The following is a 19,440-nucleotide window of genomic DNA, read 5'->3' as shown; positions in this document are numbered from 1 at the left end:
TAAACAAGTTGTATAAATCTGCATTTAAATATGTTTCGGGCTGTTTTTGAAGCGAAAGCCCAGAAGTGTCCTCACTAAACTAGTAGTTCGTACTACCCTCTTTCAGATGCAAATAATTTCGGGTAAGCTCAAAGTTTTCTTCTCTCAGCTCCTTTGTGAATAACAAAATGTTTTTGTAACGTCATTAGGATCGAGATTATGTTTCTTTCTAGTTTGCCAACGAATCTCCCTTTATCTAACGGATAACAATCTGGAAAGAAGGAAAAAAGCGGAAACTAATTGGAAATATGAAATTTCAAGTATTCTTCAAAGGAAATAACAGTCATCATATTTGAGATTCGAAACTGGAGAAGAAAATAGTTTTCTGAATTTTTTTTTGTTATTTTCCTGGTATCCTATTGTTGTTACACAATGTTACTGTAGTATTCGTTCTATCAATCGGTCCGCTCCGGATACTGTATCTATAACATTAATTCAATGTACAAAATCGTAGTGTCGTGAGCCAAATATCATAAAATGTATCGTGGCGACAGCCGGTCTTGTTTCAATTTCATAAAATATATGTATGTAAAAATTGAAGCATAAAATAAAACAAATTTAATTTCTATACTATCTAAACTCAACTTGGCACTGCATATGCACTAACATACTGAAAGTGTTTCCACACAACGGCTGAATTTCATTTCGCTACTAATGGTTAATAAGCTATTTAAGGTCCGCTTGTTCAGGGTTATTTTCATAGTGATCCCTCGCATAAGAGCATATAAAGCGTGCTCATCGGCCTATTAATGCGGTCCTTGCAATATTTCAGCAATTTTCATGGCCATAATAAACTGCGGTCATTAGCATTAGCATAACAAGAATGGCGTGTTGGTAATAAAATTACAAATGTGGACGCTGGTCATTACGTATTCGCACTCACGTCCGGTAGTAGCCGGCGCGCGGCGGCGTCACTGAAATTGTGCCTATTGTTGCAGACCTCTGGAATTTCTATGTCCCGTCATGTATTCACATTTGTAACGGTCTGTCAACGCTGCAGGAATATATAGTGATTGATGTCATTACTGTAAATATACGGAAAAAGCGAAAAGAAAAATTTGTGGAAATATTTACCTACCAGTATTGGTATTTGCATACTAGTGGAGGTAAATTTTTCTTGTTGCTTTTATTTCTATGAAAATCCATTCAGTAGTGTTTGAGAATATCGCGGTTATACAGACACCCTCGGTGGTCGTTTAGCACACCGCCTTACTTCCGATGGTCGCCGGTTCGATTTCTCTCGCAATCGAGACCGCACGTAACTGTGCGGTCTCGATTATTATACGTTTGTATGTCCGCGATAAACTTGTTCTATAATGTAGGTATGTATACTCTCGTGTAAGTGTTTATTTATACTATTCTATTGTAAAGTTTTAATTTTTTTTTAAGTTTTAATACATTGGATACCGATGTGTCCAATGTAGATTTAAGATCTATGATATATGTTTCTGATTGTACGTGAAATTTGTATGAAAAAAGATAATAGTAATGATTTAAAATAGTGTTTAACACTATAATATTTGTTTAAATTCATGGTAATATGCTATGCCACATCCAATAAAAGTAACAAGTAAAGGTGACAACTCAACATGGCTCACTCACTCGTTCTGAAAACGAATCTCAAATCACTGTTCTGAAGAAGGTAGACACCTGTCTACCTAGACAAGAGTATTAGATTTATTTTCCTAAGTTTTAGGTTCTTGTTTTGTATATATTATATTATTGTGTTGTAGAAGTTTAAATACAGGAATGTACGCATGTTTTGTAGTTTCAAATGGAAATTCAGATAAGGATTATTATTAACTATACTAAAATAATGTGTCCAAAAATAAACAATAACAATAATTTCACACTATATTTAATTGAATTTAAATTGACGTGACGGGTGACGAGCCTGCGGCTCTTTCAGATTAACTTGAATTATTATCGATGTGTCTATCACCGCGGTCAATCAGAAGTATAAATTGAAACACAAAATTTTGGAGTCTCATTCAAACTCATACCCTTTTGGTATGAAAACCATGTCACTGTCGCATTTATAAGCATATATGTTTTTTTTAAGAACTATCATAACAACTAATACACCGATTCTATTCGAGTAACTATATTTCGTTGATATTACACGCCATATATTTTTAAACCGGTACACTAACATCAAAGAGTCAAAGACTCACACACAGCTGTTGTTCCTTTGAGTAAACTTATGATATCATGTAAATTATTATCTCAACTCGGAACTAGTTTCGTATTTCGGGTCTCATTTTCACGATTCACTGTACTCGGGGAAATATGTATAAGGCATATTGTTTGATGGTAAAAGTTGAAATTGATTCTATATTAGAATATTGAAATGAAATTTGAAATGTATTGTAACATACAATCATACTATTTTATATTAGATGTAGTAATTAAATAAGTTGTGGCAACATTCTTGAACCTTTTGTTAATAATTATTAGAAAAAAATATCAGTTTCTCATAATATTATAATAATGATTATTCATTCAGACATATTCAATAGTAATAAAACAGTAATAGATATTTCATATATTGACAATACAAAATATTTTTACTATTATGATATGACACACCTGACGGAAGACTTGAAGTAAGACAAAAGATTGCATTAATGGAATATGTAGTCAAAGTCATGAGAGGTGAAAAAGGTAAGCGGTATTAACATCAGTGTCCATAAGAGCGTCCAACAAGCGTACAAGCAAGAAGACGAAACTTGTTTGATGTTCCATGGAGAAGAACAGAGCTGGCCAAACAGGTTTGTACTTCTCTAGCATTGAGTCTACTCAACGATGTAGTTAGTCGCTTTCCAGATCTAGACATATTTACTTGTAATTTGCTGGAGAATCGTAGGATGGCAGTAGATTATTTAGGTAGTATGTTAAATTAAGGTTAGGTATTTTTTTTTTCTCTTTTGTTTCCTTGTATAATTAGTGTATATGTATGTAATTACTGTTTATAATTGGATGTATTTGTATTTTATCTTCCTAAGTGGGCATATTGGGAGACTGTAAAGCTCACTTAGTATGACGTAAATAAATAAATAAATAAATTTTTAGTTTTTTGTGACCAACCTGACGATTAAGTAGAAAAATGTAATGGCATTGTATAAGGACACAATACATCCGTTCTGAAAAGTTCAATATAAAAATGTTTCTATCACAGCGTCCCTTAACCTTGGACATAACGAGCTCCGCGTATCCCCAGACAAATTTCAGCCGGAAACGCAACCAGGTGAAACATTACACCCATTAACCGAATGAGATCTCCTCGAATTAGGCCGATCGAACTGCCACGGAGAGAAATTATCCGAATACCTACTCGATTTCCGCGATTCGTAAAACCAGCAGAGTGCGCCTCTTAAAGAATTCTGCCAACATTTTCGTGTTCCCAAAACTAAGACTGATGTAATTTTCTCTCTCGAACTAAGTTAACCTCTGTTCCGAATTAATGGCGCACGAACTGTTAATGTTGCTAAAATTCGACGAGTTTTTAAAGGTGAGTGGCTCACACGGTCCTTATTATATTGGCGCTAAAGTAAAAGTTTGGAAAATTTTAGGCCCGTTTCGAATAATGAAGAGAGCCAACGAAATAGAAAAAGTTTGGTCCCTGTTGCTTGCTGAAGTTTTATTAAGATGAATGATTGTTTTAATATAGCTTTGTGCATATTATCAAAAATATATTACAGAAAGGTAAGATAATATACAAATATTGTCTATACAACAAATATTAGATTGATGTACATGATAACCGTAAGCTAAAGATAATAATTGTATTTTTTATTAACTTTATAAAAGATGGAATGACTATATAATTAATTGAATCCAGTAATAGAAACTGTAGCTAACAAAGTTGCAGAAATAGAGTGAAAAAGTATAAAAAGTTCTGCACATTAGACAACAAGGTAACATTACGCATTATAATTCGATTTCTTATTTATTCATTGAATTTTGAAATATTAACTGACGTATAAATAGTATGTACGTATACTTGATATCTTCTTGAAGAATTTTGTAGTCTAAATCCTATTAGTTTATATTGGAATTTTTTCTTTAAAGGATAACAAATTTGTGGATCTTCAAAGAATTTTGCGTCGATTCTTTCAGTCTTGATTATTAATTTGTTGGAAAAGGGCAATTAGCCTTCTTTGAGTCAGGTGAACGCTTAGAAATTATCGTTTAAATTTTGGTTAACGTTTAAAAGCCGTTATTAATTTCAAGGGGCCTTTTCGGGTTAATTGCGTGACAGCTCTGAGAAAAAGGTTAAATTAATATTTAATACGAATGATGGATGCCGACCCTTCGGAGATAACAGGTAAGCGTTGACGGCTCAGATTTCACCAATGAATTTTTTTCTTGGAAATAACAAATTTCTTTGTTACTACTCGGGCGTGAGATGAACGATTCCCTTTGGTATTGTACTTTGAAATATTTTATAACACAATTGTTTTATAGAAGATAAAAATAAAATGGTCATAATGCTTAGTTTATTATAAGTATTATACTTATTTTTATTTTTAGAAACTATTGTTATCATTTACATTACTGAACGCATAACATGAAAATAATCGATTTCATCATTTTAATTAAAAGCTACTTCAGGAAGAAAATACAATTAGCATGCATCAAAGAGTTGCGTTAATGAGTCGTTAGTCGACGGCGAAGGTGAAATTTTAATGAAACAGAGCAAGGAGCTGTAATTACCACCTTCCACTTACTTGGTCCTTGTAACAGCATCTCAAGACTTAATTAGCCCTGAATTATCATGCGATGTGTTTGTTATGACTTCATGTTAAAAGATTTCAATGTTATAGTAGGTACATTAATTTATTATAATAAGTTAGTTAAGTAGTATTATAAATAATTAAAAAAACATTAACACTATAGATAATATGAATTAATTATACACACAAATAAACACAGTTATACAAAGTTAATTGTACCGGAATTGAAAAATTCCGTGGTTTAATTTTGTAAATACGAATCAATTCAATATTTTCACAATGAGGCTGACAGATCAAATGAAATGGAAAGAAATTAATACATTGTACAGATAATTTTGATCAAATTCTCAAATGAATACGAATATTCTCATTATGCACATAATATTGGTAGGTATTAATGACAATATCTGTACGTATACATGTTGAGGTTTAATATTTTACACGATACTTATATTAATTTAAATCCAACGAATCCAATAAAAAATTTAATCACAAAATTTACTCCTAAATGTTCCATAATTTATTTTGACCTTTTCTGGAATTAACAAGTGCAGTAAACATTTTTATTAAACTTAATATAATAATTTCTTTTCTGACTGCTTTTTTACAAAAATAGATGAGACAGGTGTGTGTGATTGTCTGATACTACTAATATTACTCGTTAGTTGATACAAATACGAACTTCCATCTCACGATTTCAGGATTTAAATTTATTTATAATGTTTACTCTTTAGATTAAATCCTTATAGATCTGTAAATGAAAAGACCTGAACAGATAGCATTCAACATTCCACGGTAATATTAAATGAGATCGCATTAATACCAGCTTTAACTAAAATTTACTCTGTAGTTAATCTCAACAAATTGGTATTAGTGTAATAATACACAATGCTAGTTTCAATACATCAAACATTATAGAAAAAGAGTATGAGAGAGCATACACACTATCTCCAAGATTTTTAAGTCAATGAAGTTTAATATGAAATAAAATATAGCAATTATAATACAGATTTAAACTGTAATTTATTTTAAATTTGAATAACAAAAAAAAAGTTATGAGAAGTAACAGTACTTTAGAACACTTCATAGTCATGTAATAGTCAATATTTAGAAGGTTTCTCGCCTTGAAAGTCTGCTTCATAGGGTTTCCAATTTACAGTAAATTGTAAACTCTTTTAGATTAAATGTGTAGATACTTTATGTCCAGACAAGAAACCTTTAAACAAAGGAAAGGATAATTACATTTAAGTATATAAATAATATTTTTGGATCTCAATAAACAAATGAGAATTTTCTTGTTTACGCTGTGTACATTTGGGACCTTCAAAGGGTTAAGCAACCCTTATTTATGATGTTATGATATGGAAGCCCTATACAAGTTAATGAACTTAAAGGTTTGTAATTTACTTCATGTTGCTAAGAGTTAGTGTATAAGTCGTTCAATGTTTGTTTGTGTCGGAAAGTTGAAAATATAATTAGGAGCATGAAATGCAATTACAAAAGTTTTGTTGTACTTAGAAACTAAGTTTCTTTTGTGCCTTAAAATAGAGAATTAAAATTTTAAAGATATTTTCATTTACTTAGTCAATATTTAAATATTATATTTCGAAGTCCTTTGCAATACTGGAAGAAATTTGGTCAAAATTTTATATAGGTAACTTACATCTATTTAACTTACATATATCTTTGTGAGTTAGGTCAAGAATCACTGCTAAGTATGTCAATTCAAACGTTCATATATATTTATGAAGTGTTTGAAGGGTTTTCACAAAATTTCGGAGGCTCTTGACTTCGACATTGGGTAGTAAAAGATCTGTTACAGATAGGTTAGTTGAATCGGTCTCGCTCCGTACTTGCATCTATCTAATCCGAACTATTATGTGTGTGGGTAGAGAACATTATCATTTACTAATAAGTATTAATATTATTAAAATAGTAGTAGTATTTAGTATCAAGCTGACTCAATCCGAACCCGTCAGGGTTACACGGGTGAACTGATATTGATATTAAATGTACTAAAGAGGTATAGTTAGTTCATAAGGATCGTGAAGACGTTAATATAGATAGATACATTTATATTCATGAGTATAACTGTTTGTGCCTGCCTGAGTATTTGCTATGTATATTATGTATACATAGACATATACATATACAGAAAATAATGTATCTATGTATTTGTGTCAATTGTCTAGTACCCATAACACAAGCTCTGTTTAGCTTGGAACCAGATAGCGCTATATGTATTGTCCTGAGATATTATTATTACTTCGTAACAAAGATAGACCGTCCCTGTTAAAGTTGATATCGATGCGAAATAAAAATACAGCGCTTTGTAGGAAGGTGTGTAATGGAATGAAATGATGGATGCAATTTTACAGAGATCGCAATATGCACGTAACATAAAAACTAGACGACGCGCGCCCCGCTCCCCGCCTCACCGCATCAGGAACCAGTTATTATTTATATTGTATTACGGTGAGGCGTTAACATACTGGGCCCCCTTGAAAGCTGGTCTTTCAAGGACTCAAGTGTCGCATCTTGATTCTTCCAGGCAACATACTTTAGAAACGGCTCTTCTCAGGATGCCCTTTTTTGTGATTACATCAATCACTCTCGTGATGCCATCTGATCCAGGATAGAGTTTTACAACACGACCAAGCAGCCATTTCATAGGTGGAAGTTGTTCATCTTTAATTATAACCAAGTCATCTGGTTTTATTTCTTGACATTTTGTACGCCATTTCACTCGTTCTTGTAATTCAGACAGGAATTCCTTGGACCATCTTTGCCAGAAGTGTTGTCGACATTGTTCCTTTCTATAACTGGTGAAGGTAATGAAGTCAACGGACGACCAATTAGAAAATGCCCAGGAGTTAAAGGAGATAAATCTGATGGGTCCGATGATAGTGCAGTCAACGGACGAGAATTTAATATTGCCTCAATTTGTGCGAAAACGGTAGTAATTTCCTCAAAGGTTAAATTTGCATTGCCTATTACACGCTTTAGGTGAAATTTTGCCATTTTTAAGCTGGACTCCCATATACCCCCAAAGTTAGGCGAGTAAGGCGGTGAAAATTTGAAATTAATGCCTTCTTTACATGAGAATTCGCTTACATCATTATTTGCCCTTGCTAAAAGTCTAACTAACTCTCCATTCGCTCCTACAAAATTTTTACCATTGTCGCAGTATATTGTATGTGGTTTTCCGCGACGTGATATGAATCGCCGCAAACAAAGTAAAAATGCCTGAGTGCTTAAGTCGGTAACAACTTCTAAATGCAAAGCTTTAGTGGCGAAGCATACAAATATACACAAGTATCCCTTCGTAGTTTTTGCGCCTCTACCCTTGCGGTTCAATATATAAAATGGCCCTGCAAAATCTGTACCACAGGTTTCAAATGGGAGCGCTGGAGTAACTCGTGAGCTTGGTAAACTTCCCATGAGAGGCTGTAAGGATTGTGCCTTGAAGCGTTTACAAGTATTATATATATAGTATATTTACTGTCTTTGTAGCTAATTTTCGTCCGCCTAACGGCCAAAATTGTTCGCGGATCGAGCTTAATAAAAGTTGAGGACCGCAATGAAGCAATCGAAGATGTTCCCTTTCAAAAAGTAACTTTGTAAATTGATGATGAGGGTCAATTAATATGGGGTGTCTTTTTCCGTAGGTACATTGTAACGCATTTTGTATCCGTCCACCGACACGTAAAATGCCGGAAGAATCCATAAAAGGATTTAACGAAATAATGTTGGACGTTTTTGAAAGTGTTTTGTCTTTAGAAAGAATATTTATTTCATTAAAAAAGGAATCCTTTTGAGAGTGTTTGGCAATGGTAAGTAAAGATTCATATACTTCTTTATTAGTTAGTACCCCTGTCAACTTATTTTCAATATTTTTACAATTGTATAAAAATCTATGAATATATGCAACAACTCTCTGTAATTTGTATAACTTTGAAAATTTATTAAACGGTATTATATTTTCGATAATTTCTTTATTTTGTACTAATAAAATTCTTTTTGTTTCAGGTACCGACGTGAGATTATTTGTACTATCTACTGGCCAATTTGTTTCAGGTTCATACAAGAATGAAGGACCCTCCCACCACAACGAAGATGTAATAAACTGCTGTGGCGAGACTCCTCTAGAAGCTAAATCGGCGGGATTTAAATGGGTAGGTACATGCCTCCATGCATTTTGATCAGTAAGTTTTCTTATCTCTTCGATACGATTATAGACGTATGTTTTTAGTGTTTTAGGTGGCGATTTTAGCCAAATCAAAACAATAGTGGAGTCACACCAAAAAAATGACTTAGATATTTTTGCTTTCAGAGAACTTATAACTTTAGAATATAAACGTGCGCCTAGAAGAGCTCCTAGTAGTTCAAGCCGAGGGATAGTAAGTTCGGGTTTAATTGGAGCTACTTTAGCCTTAGCGCAAAGTAATTTGATATCAGTAATGCCAGTTGTATTATTGTGTGACTTTAAATATATGCAAGCACCGTATGATGTTTGTGACGCGTCAGTAAAACAATGAAGTGTAATGTTTGTGGGCTGTTCGCACATTACGTATCTTGGTATTTCAAAATCATAAAATGTTGACAAATTGTGAGAAAATTCTAACCATTTTTCTTTTATTACGTCTGGAACAGGTTCATCCCACTCCAATTTCGAAAGCCATAACTTTTGTAAAAGTATTTTAGGTATTATTGTACATGCAGAAAGTAGACCTAAGGGATCAAAAACCTTACATGATGTAGATAAAATAGTTCGTTTAGTTACATTTGTATCAATATTTAACTGTGTATAAAATTTTAATTTGTCGGTACTTGGTTGCCATTTTAATCCTAGTATGGAACTTTCCTTACAAAAATCCTGTGTTTGATCAATTGGAGTAATTTCTTTTAATAAATCAGGGACATTGGACCGAAATTTGTGTAATGAGAAACAGCCCTCATTTAATTTTTGCACTACTGCCTGCACCGATTTAGCTAATATTGATTTTGATGAGCTTCCCGTAATCAAATCGTCGACATAAAAATCATGTTTTATAACGTCGGCAACAACTGGGTCAGTGCATTCTTCAGCTAGCTGAAGTAAGCATCTGGTACTGAGAAATGACGCAGCGGCTGTTCCATATGTTACAGTATTAAGTTGTAAAGTTTTTAAAGGAATTCGATCATTATCTCTCCACAAAATTAATTGTAAATGTCGCTGCGAATGGTCAATTTCAATTTGACGATACATTTTTGTAATATCTGCCGTAACGACATATTTATTGTATCTAAATCGCAATAAAATAGACAGTAAGTCGTCTTGCACAACTGGACCTATCATCATTAAATCGTTTAGCGATTTACCTGTATCTGTTTTAAACGATGCATTAAATACTACTCTAAGTCGGGTTGTCTCACTGTTTTCACGTATAACCGCGTGATGTGGAATAAAATATCCGAACTTAGGTCGTTCTATCTGTGACAAGTGTCCCAAACTCTCATATTCCTGTATGAAGTTGGAATAGTCTATTTTGTGACCATTTCTTGCCAATCTTTTTTCTAAATTGTAAAAGCGCTTTCTAGCTATACTGTGTGATTCACCTAAAACGTTTTCGGGTGGCTCGCGAAAAGGAATTGTAACCGAGAACCTACCTGAAGGCAAACGTTTAGTATATTGTATAAAGTGGTTTTCACAATATTCTTCTTCCTTCGATAATATTTTTGTATTAGATTGTAATTCTTCTACTTCCCAGAATTTAGCTAAAGATTCTTTTATTTCTTTTGTAAAATGGCAATGAACTTTTGGAGTTGAAGAGTATGGATTACCACCAGTGGGGCCAGCAACAAGCCAACCAAATTTCGACTCCTGTAAAGTAGGATTATTTTTACCCAACTTAATTTGATTTGGCATAATTAAGTCCCAATAAATGTCTGCTCCTAATAAGAGGTCGATTTCAGATGGACAGAAAAATTTTGTGTCAGCTAATTGTATATTGGATGGCATATTTAGTTTAGCAACATCTACTAATACACTAGGCAATTTATTTGTAATATGTGGGATTACTAAACAGTCTACTTTTACTTGAAATGAATTTACGCAAGATTTCAGAAGCAAGTTACAACATTCAACTGAGTTAGTTATGCAGTTGTTCACGCCTAAAATCGGTATATTAGTTTTTCTACAGAGAATATTAATTTTGTTTTTTATTTTTTCAGATACGAAGGAAGACTGACTACCGCTGTCGAGGAGAGCCTTCACTAGGTGAGTTTTGTTATTTATCGTGTCTACTACTTCTATTTCAGCTGTGCATAATAACACCTGACCTGAAACAGAGGCAGAAAGAGAGACTTGCGACTCACGTGGCAAGAAGGAAGAACTAGTCGTTGATTCCGCAGGTAAGTTATTTTTGTTAGTATTTTCATTGCGATGTAATAATGAATTGTGTTTTCTGTTACAGATTTTGCAAGCACTCAAGCGGCAACGAGAATGGTGATGGCCAGGACGCAGACAGTTTTTACAGAGTTTGTATTTACTAATTGTAGTTGTTTTGCTATCCATAGACATATTTTTGAACTGTTCACACTCGTATAATAAATGATTACTATTGCAAACAACACACTTTCTTTTATTTGTAGCTACTGAGGACGTAACAAAGGACCTTGTAGGTTTGTTTTCTTTGTAAGTATTATGTTTTTCAAGTTTAATTGAATCAGTACGACCGTGTTGTATGGTTTCTAAAATATTAGCTCGACTACGTAAAAATTCAAAGAAATCAGCTAACGTAGGTGACAGATCCAATGAATTACGATGCTCCTCCCATTTGCGACCTGTGGCTGGATCCAGCTTCGAAGTCATAATATAAATAACCAAAGTATCCCAAAATTGAACAGGTTCTTTTAATTCCTCCAAGGATCTCAAGTTTTTTGTGTAATAATCTACCATATAACGTAGGGATTTGTGTGATTCTTTTCCTAATGCATCAAAACTAAATAAACATTTAATATGATTGTTTATTAATATAATTTTATTATTGAATCTATCACAAAGAATATTCCATGCTAAATCATAATTGCTAGAGGTGAAATTGATGGACTTAATAACAATACTTGCACTACCCTCTAGTGACGAACGCAAGTAATGAAATTTATTGATTTTCGGGATGGAATCGTTGTTGTGAATGAGAGATTCGAAGGTATCTCTGTATTCTAGCCATTTCAGGTTATTTCCGTCAAAGGAGGGTAGCTTGATGGTCGGAAGTCTAATATTACACATGCTGTACTCATTGTTAGTTTTTATAGAATTATCTGAGCCTTGAGAGGGAGGTCTATCGGATTTACAAGCTGACTCCAAGATGTCCTGTGCTATCGCGATTGATTTACAAAATGAGCTTTCGATAGTGTCGCGTTCCTCTAATTGTGGGGATATATTGTCAGACGTGAGAAGCTCAATTTTATTTTGTATGTCGTCAAAGGAAGAGAATAATTCCTGTAACCGAGATAATTTTAACTGAAGCTCGTTTATTTGTAGCTTTGCTAAAGTTTTTGGTTCGACAAGTTTTACAATGTCTATATATTTTTGAAATATAGTAATTCTAGCTTTTATATTACTTCGTAGTTGTGTATATTCTTTTAACTCCTTGCCGTCTGCCATTATAAATTGTAAATTTAGCAGATTTGCAAAAAAAAATGGGCGATTGGAGAGTTAGCAAAACACAAACAAAATGAAAAAAAAACCAAATAATAATAAATTAAATTAAAAAGAAAATAGATGTAAATTTCAAACCGTAAGTCACTAAGTATGAGTGGACTGGCAAATACTCAGATATGATGCAAGCGAAGTCAAACGGCCGCGTCAGCACTCAACCAACAGCGCGGCAGGTGGCGCAGGGAATTTGTCAACAATATCAGGTAGTTCGTCTTACTGCGCCCATACAATGATTGTCGCCGATTACAAAAACCTGGAATTTACCATAGTACTAGCTTATATAATTGTATTGAAATGTTTTGTATTTATTGTAAATTAATTTTAGTAAAAATTTACACTATATATATAGGTAATAAACCAATTACACACAAATCTTGTATATTGTAAGGCCTGTATGAGTAGGTATTTGCTTGATTTTAAGGTAGATTAATATTTATGTATTGTATTTACACAATAAATGATTATCGTTATTTATTTTACTAATATACCTATTGCTTATTACGTAGCAATATCCTATTTTAGTTATATTTCGCAATTTTGTAATGATATACTATAATTTTAATGAATTTTAATTGTAACTTTTGAAAATATAAATATGTATTTTAGAAATATATTCAATTCTACCCAAATAACACGATTGTTACTTAATTTTATCTTAAATAGTCACAAAACTAAAAAAATGTAGTTTTTAATGCTAAAATATGTGGGTGTTAATAATAACAAAATGGTGCAAGCGCGTTCGGTTTTACACTGTAGTGATATTAAATACAAATAACTAAGTACGTACCTATTGAGGCAATATTAACTTGTACTGAAATTTAAAACACTAATTATGTAATTATAAATACTCAAACTGGACATAACTTCCCTTTTGATGGCGTCGATAACCACAAATTTCGTTCAATGCACACAATAGGCCGGTAATTGCGTAGTTGATTATTGCAATTTCTTATTTTTCAAATCTCCGTCAGCTCGTCGCGTCGTAATTGTTTATTTAGATGCTTGATTGAATATTAAAACCTTCGTCAGCCTGCACCGAGTCCAGAATATCACGTCGGGGTCACCAATTGTTAAAGTTGATATCGATGCGAAATAAAAATACAGCGCTTTGTAGGAAGGTGTGTAATGGAAAGAAATGATGGATGCAATTTTACAGAGATCGCAATATGCACGTAACACAAAAACTAGACGACGCGCGCCCCGCTCCCCGCCTCACCGCATCAGGAACCAGTTATTATTTATATTGTATTACGGTGAGGCGTTAACAGTCCCTTAAATAAATATATTACAATACGAAATAAATGGCCGATTAAGAGTAACATTTAGCTTAAATAGCTCATTAAATATTTATTACGACACGTTGATTGGGAAAAGTAATCCGCAAGATTTCCCTCAATTTTGCCGGAGATCATTATCTTAGTCGAACTTGTTCAGCATTCAACCATATTCATAAGCAGAGCGATTGTGTAGTTAATCATGATTATAAATAAATATATAGTGATTTTGTAATTTATTTAATATATTTCATAGATAAATATTCGAAATGAAAATACATTAATTTCATAATATTTCTCGTTAATTATTTTCACGGCTTATGTTTACCCTCAAGTAATTTCGTGAAAATATATTTCTTTAACTATAACTACAAATTTTGTTAAACAAAGCTCTCAATTTAATTTTGATTCTTTAAAATAGTATTAAAATACGTTACGTATCTTACATATTTAATCTATTTTAATATACATGTTCAGTCACGTGGATACGGTATTTTGTGAGCAATTGTATTTGACTTTCATGTTTATGGTATAAATTTTTATAATATCAAATACGGCCTCAGTATACTATATAATAATTATATCCTTAATTTTATTTCTTTTTAATATAATTTATTCTTATATTTTACAAATATTTAACAAAACTTAGATTTTATCAACAACATTATTTTGAAAACAATTACTTATACTACACATATACACTTATCAGTATTATTTATTCAGATAAAATTTAAGCTAAAGTACTCATTATGCCGTTTACCAATCTAATAATACATGGTTCTGCTCAATTACGAACATAGACTAATTTACAAAGAAATTAAATAATTTTGAAGCCCAATATTTACTTGCAGGGAATCAAAATTAAGTCAGTTCTCCTTTGTTTTTATAATACAAATTATTTTTTAAATACTTTTAACAGTACAGCTTGAAGGTGTGCCTTGGGAAATTACGCCGGAAAGAAAATACGAAGGCAAACTCTAACATTTCAGCTATTTACACAAGTGATAAGCGCTAAGCGAGAACGTAGCCGTCACTGTGGTTGTACCTTTTAGTAATATACTTTTCTCCATAGCTCGTTATTTATAAGTATGGCGACCGACATCAGTCTTTGCCTACCGTGTCCGCCTGAGCCCATCCATCTTTCCATGTTTCTTCAATCTTCTGTACAATAAAATACCAGTATTGGATTTGGAGGTGTGCAATTAAGTAAGACTGAGGATTTAGGTGATTTATCGTTTGTATTGACATTACGATTTTGTTACTTGTAGTTCGTTTAGTTGTTTTTTAAAACAACACTTATTGATTGTCATAAGTTTTATACAACCAACTTACTATAGGTGTAAGTACTATAATATCTAAGTTACGTAGCACATTCATTTGATATAAATATTTTATATAAATTTGCAAAAAAAAATTATAAGTTAAAATAAATTATTTTAATAGTTAGGTAAATAAATGTAATCCATCTAATAGTCGATAGAAGTGTAGAATGAGAGAATAATTAAAATATTTTAATAGTGATAATAGTATTAATGAGTATGTAGAAATGATTACGTATTTCATAGAATACCGATAAAGTTTACATAATGTATTTTTTATGATATATCCCACTATTTCAAGTAGTAAATATAGTAGTAGCATGTAGAAATATTAATTAATTTATATAGTTTAGTACGCCTTTTTCTTTCCTATAAAGAAGGCGATAAAGACAATAACATCAAAGAACAGTAAACAGCCTACTCCTTACTTGTGCTTGTACATTATGATTAAATCTGTGGTCATCCCCTCGTTCAATTAATCCATGAATTGAGTCGAAATGTCCTCTTTATTAATGGAAGTCTTTTGGAAAATCAAATCACGTCTGAAATTGGTGGGAATTGAATGTTTTTCTTACTGTGGTCACAAATATAATGGTTGCCTAGCAATGAGATAAATTATACGTCTGAATAGATTAATTAGGAAACAAGGAAAATACGATACATGAAATCAACCGCATAAATTCTAGCAATATTCTCTCAAATTTTTTACTTTTGTTATTTGTTAATGAAGCATGTTTTTGTAAAAAAGAATTTAATCTGGTTAAGGTATAAAATATTCGTGTTTAACAACGGTTAAAATATATTTTATCACGAAATTGATAACAGAAAATTCAACCCTTTCATCAAGTACAAAATAAATAGCGTCTCATTTCATGAAAAACCCCACGAGCACTTTCAATCACTAAAGATACAAGGGCAAAAGTCCGTATTCAAAGCTCGGAAACAGCCTTTCGATCACCCGAGCTTCGTTATTCACTAACTTGGAGGCGAGAGGGTGGGTATTTATCTTCTTTCTTTTACTATCTGTTAATGCGGTAAAGGTTATGAGAGAAGCAAGATCTTTTCATGCAAAATATAATAAATATACATACTTTCACGGCTATAATTCCAGATAGGGTAGTCAGTAGTATCGTTAATTGTTGACGTTATGATGACCACAATACTTAATAATACATATATATCCATGTGTGTTAATATTTGAATCCAACGTGCAAGGTAGCGAGCTGGCTACCGTCTATCGGATTAATGTTTAGTTTAAATTTAATGTTATCGGGAAAGTAAACCAAAAGGCCACAGTACTCTCATACTTAATCTGTGTTAATAAACATTGAACAACTAACATATAAAAGAATACTAGTATTATTCCAGAAGAATATTACACAGCATTGTCCATATTTCTTACTTGACATTGTATAGCTCGACACATTAGCGGTGTTGTTCATATTTGTTTATTCTTCATCTACGGATATGTCTTTATTGTCCTTTTATCAAATATTTATTTTATTAGTTATTAATGTTTTCTATTACTAAACATAAAAAAACATATACATAACAACTCTTTTTTACTTTTAAAAAACAATTTGTTAATTATACTGCACTGTTTATTGTTTTGAGTGCTATATGTATTGCATGTTTTTTTACAACAACATCACATTATAATTATAATCGTTTTTAACAATCAATACGGATTACTCTATAGAAAGGTCTGCGATGCAAACATTCCATACAATTTTGTTTCGATTAAACAATAATAGGCACGACTACTAGTACGGTAACGTTGCATTTCAGTATTATATTAATACGCATACTAAGTGATTGAACTTCTGCTTTCGTTACATTTACATTGCTCTGTACTATATACGAATAAGATGAATCGTCTCAATCTACTCGGCGTGTTGGTGCGATCATCTCGACATTGAGTGAAATTTGAGTGGGTGTGGAACATTATTCATTTTCTATGTAGCCTCTCAGTTCTCATAATGCGATATATTTTGTGTTATTATATGTATATTTTTATTGTACATTGGCATGATGGTAACTCAGTTGAAGGCATAATTTAATTTTTGTTACAGAAAAGAAATAATATCGATTAAATCTGCTCAAGAAAAATAAAACAACATAAGTTTTTTTGGCTTTTATCGATCAGTAAGTACGTAATCTTTTGTTGGACGATTGTCTAACAAAAGATCGCGTGCGGCCAACAGCTATCGTAGTGGCGGTAGTTGAACAAAGTACTGACACCTAACGATATTGACGTTGTTGTGCTGCGGTCAACGGCTAATGAAACCGAGTCAAAACTTTGAATATGAAAGGTACGAATAAATAGCATAGTGTTAGAACCAGATTATGTATAATTAGTTCGTGTATTGTATATAGAACAGTTTACAAATATCTAAATATTAATTGATCATAAAGCCTTTAATAAGGACTGTGGATAGTGTACACATGCATAATCGGCAGTAGTGCAACTATAATCTGATGCTAATTAGTGCTTGTTTATGACAGCAAATGACAGGCCTAGTGATTTGATTTGTGTTTCGCTTCAACTACCGGAATGAAACATACATGATATATTGTACGTCATCTGGATGGCTATAGAGCTCGTTTTAGAGGAGGTTATTTGCCACTTATTTTTCCAATGTAGGTATCAGTTAAATTATAATTATTGTCTAACAATTCGTTCGCTTTTGATAGAGTAGTCGTGGTTAATTCTGAGTGACTTATATTCCATTTGTATACATATAATTTATTATATTCATTGCAATTTGTACCTGAATAGATTATTCAACTAGGTATATTATCGTGTCTAGTACCTTCTAATTTTCCCTACATTATATGACGTTGAATGGTGCCACTACAACAATATTATGTAATTAATATAATTATTGTAAAATATATAAAATATTACATCAATAGTAATATGTACCAAATTGAAATTTAATGGTGAAACTAACTAGCAAACACTGCTAGTTAGTTTCCTTATCATCATCATTTCAGCCCGAAAGATTGCTGATCAAAGGCCTCGCCCAAACATATCCACGACGATCGGTCCTGCGCTGCTTATATACAACGCTTGCTAGTGATCTTGACCAGATCGTCGGTCCACAATCCATTTAGTTTAGTCAGCTGAAAATAAGATTCACACAGATATGGTTTGAGATTCTTGTGTCTGTTGTGACAGTAATAATAATAGTTATAAAATTTTCACTTAATGTAAATTAGGATATGTTCTGTTTAAATATATTTGCATACAAATGTAGACAGCGGACTATTTTGAACAGACATGTTGGACCATGTGTTGTCAGCAAGTTCGCGATTCTAGTAATGTGGAAATACTAATGCCTATTTTATGTAGGCAATATCAATGCTCTCTTTGGATATTTAGATTATGTTAATGTTATTAGTAACTAGTTGAACCCGCGAATTTTATATCCGTATAGCACTATTGATTCTTTACCCATTTGGTATAAATCAAACAAAGTTTTAAGTGAAGCTTTAAGTAAGTGATATTTCCATAATCCTATCAATAAATTATTTTATCTATTCACACTTCAATGGATACTGTATTTAAACGTCTAAAAAAATAAAATGTACTATATGTATAAGAACCTTATGCAGTCAGAATTAACAGGAAGCCATTATATAGTGGTTACAAGGTTAGGAGCGTTTGTGAAACAAAAGTGTCCTGAAATTACATTTATACATCAGAAAAAAAATTCTTGGTGACTGAAAGAGGATGAAATGATGAATTACTTAACTAACTCAATAGATAAATGATTACATAATTTACACAAATTATATGTTGTCATAATTTAAGAAAATTAGGAATCGATAGAGCAGGGACGAAAATATAAATAGAATAAAATAATAGCATTTTTATCAAAGAAAGGACAAATTACATTTTAATTAGAATGTAAAATAACGTTTTAAATGATGCATATAAATTATCTAGTTGCTATAATTACATTTTACAAAATGAAAGTCTTTCCTCATTTTACATCATCTGTATTCTGTAGATTATTAAAAATTTAACTGGAGCTCCATTGCAAGAATAGAGTGAGGAGACTTCCAATCTCTTGATTAAGGTTTCTGTACATAGAACAGGCTCTAGCGTTTTTGATTATTCTTTATTATTACAGAAAATACACAAATAACATGATATTAGTTTCTATTTTTCCGTCAATTTTCCTACTTCATTCTCTGTGTTGTCCTAATCATCGGTTATAGACTTAAGTAAGAGAATATGTAAGAGTATGATCATGGATATAATTAAACGTGCTATTATGGTATGATAGCTGTCATATCATAATGATGAGAATAGATTAAAGAAAATTTTCGTAATTTGTTTGTAAAGTTCAGTGCTGCTTTAC

The 19,440-nt window shown here is 32.1% G+C and overlaps 2 protein-coding genes across 2 annotated transcripts; both read right to left on the bottom strand.

Moving 5' to 3' along the window:
• Positions 1–7,517: 7,517 nt before the first annotated feature.
• LOC131851943 (uncharacterized) lies at positions 7,518–8,216 on the bottom strand. Its single transcript, XM_059202503.1, has one exon. It carries the CDS (start codon positions 8,214–8,216, stop codon positions 7,518–7,520), a length of 699 nt encoding a protein of 232 aa, XP_059058486.1.
• A 1,044-nt stretch (positions 8,217–9,260) lies between these two features.
• On the bottom strand, positions 9,261–12,423 carry LOC131851942 (uncharacterized). The gene is made up of 3 exons (XM_059202502.1): positions 11,880–12,423; positions 9,401–11,744; positions 9,261–9,330 (listed from the first exon to the last, which is right to left on the bottom strand). The coding sequence occupies exons 1-3, from the start codon at positions 12,421–12,423 to the stop codon at positions 9,261–9,263; spliced, it is 2,958 nt and encodes a 985-aa protein (XP_059058485.1).
• Between the last annotated feature and the right edge of the window lie 7,017 nt (positions 12,424–19,440).

This window comes from Achroia grisella, unplaced genomic scaffold, assembly GCF_030625045.1.
Source record: "Achroia grisella isolate CSIRO2021 unplaced genomic scaffold, CSIRO_AGI_Agris_v1 utg821, whole genome shotgun sequence".
Taxonomy (NCBI): Eukaryota; Metazoa; Arthropoda; class Insecta; order Lepidoptera; family Pyralidae; genus Achroia; species Achroia grisella.
The sequence above is the reverse complement of the archived record's forward strand: the minus strand, read 5'-3'. Positions and strand labels throughout refer to the sequence as shown.

Bases quoted from the DNA above. Each gene is read 5' to 3' on its own strand.
- LOC131851943 (XM_059202503.1), bottom strand. From the start codon at position 8,216: ATGGGAAGTTTACCAAGCTCACGAGTTACTCCAGCGCTCCCATTTGAA.
- LOC131851942 (XM_059202502.1), bottom strand. From the start codon at position 12,423: ATGGCAGACGGCAAGGAGTTAAAAGAATATACACAACTACGAAGTAAT. The intron at 11,745-11,879 runs GTATTGTTATTA...TTGATGCATTAG, and splicing joins GTCACTAGAGGGTAGTGCAA to GAAAAGAATCACACAAATCC. The intron at 9,331-9,400 runs GTTAGAATTTTC...ATGTGCGAACAG, and splicing joins GACGTAATAAAAGAAAAATG to CCCACAAACATTACACTTCA.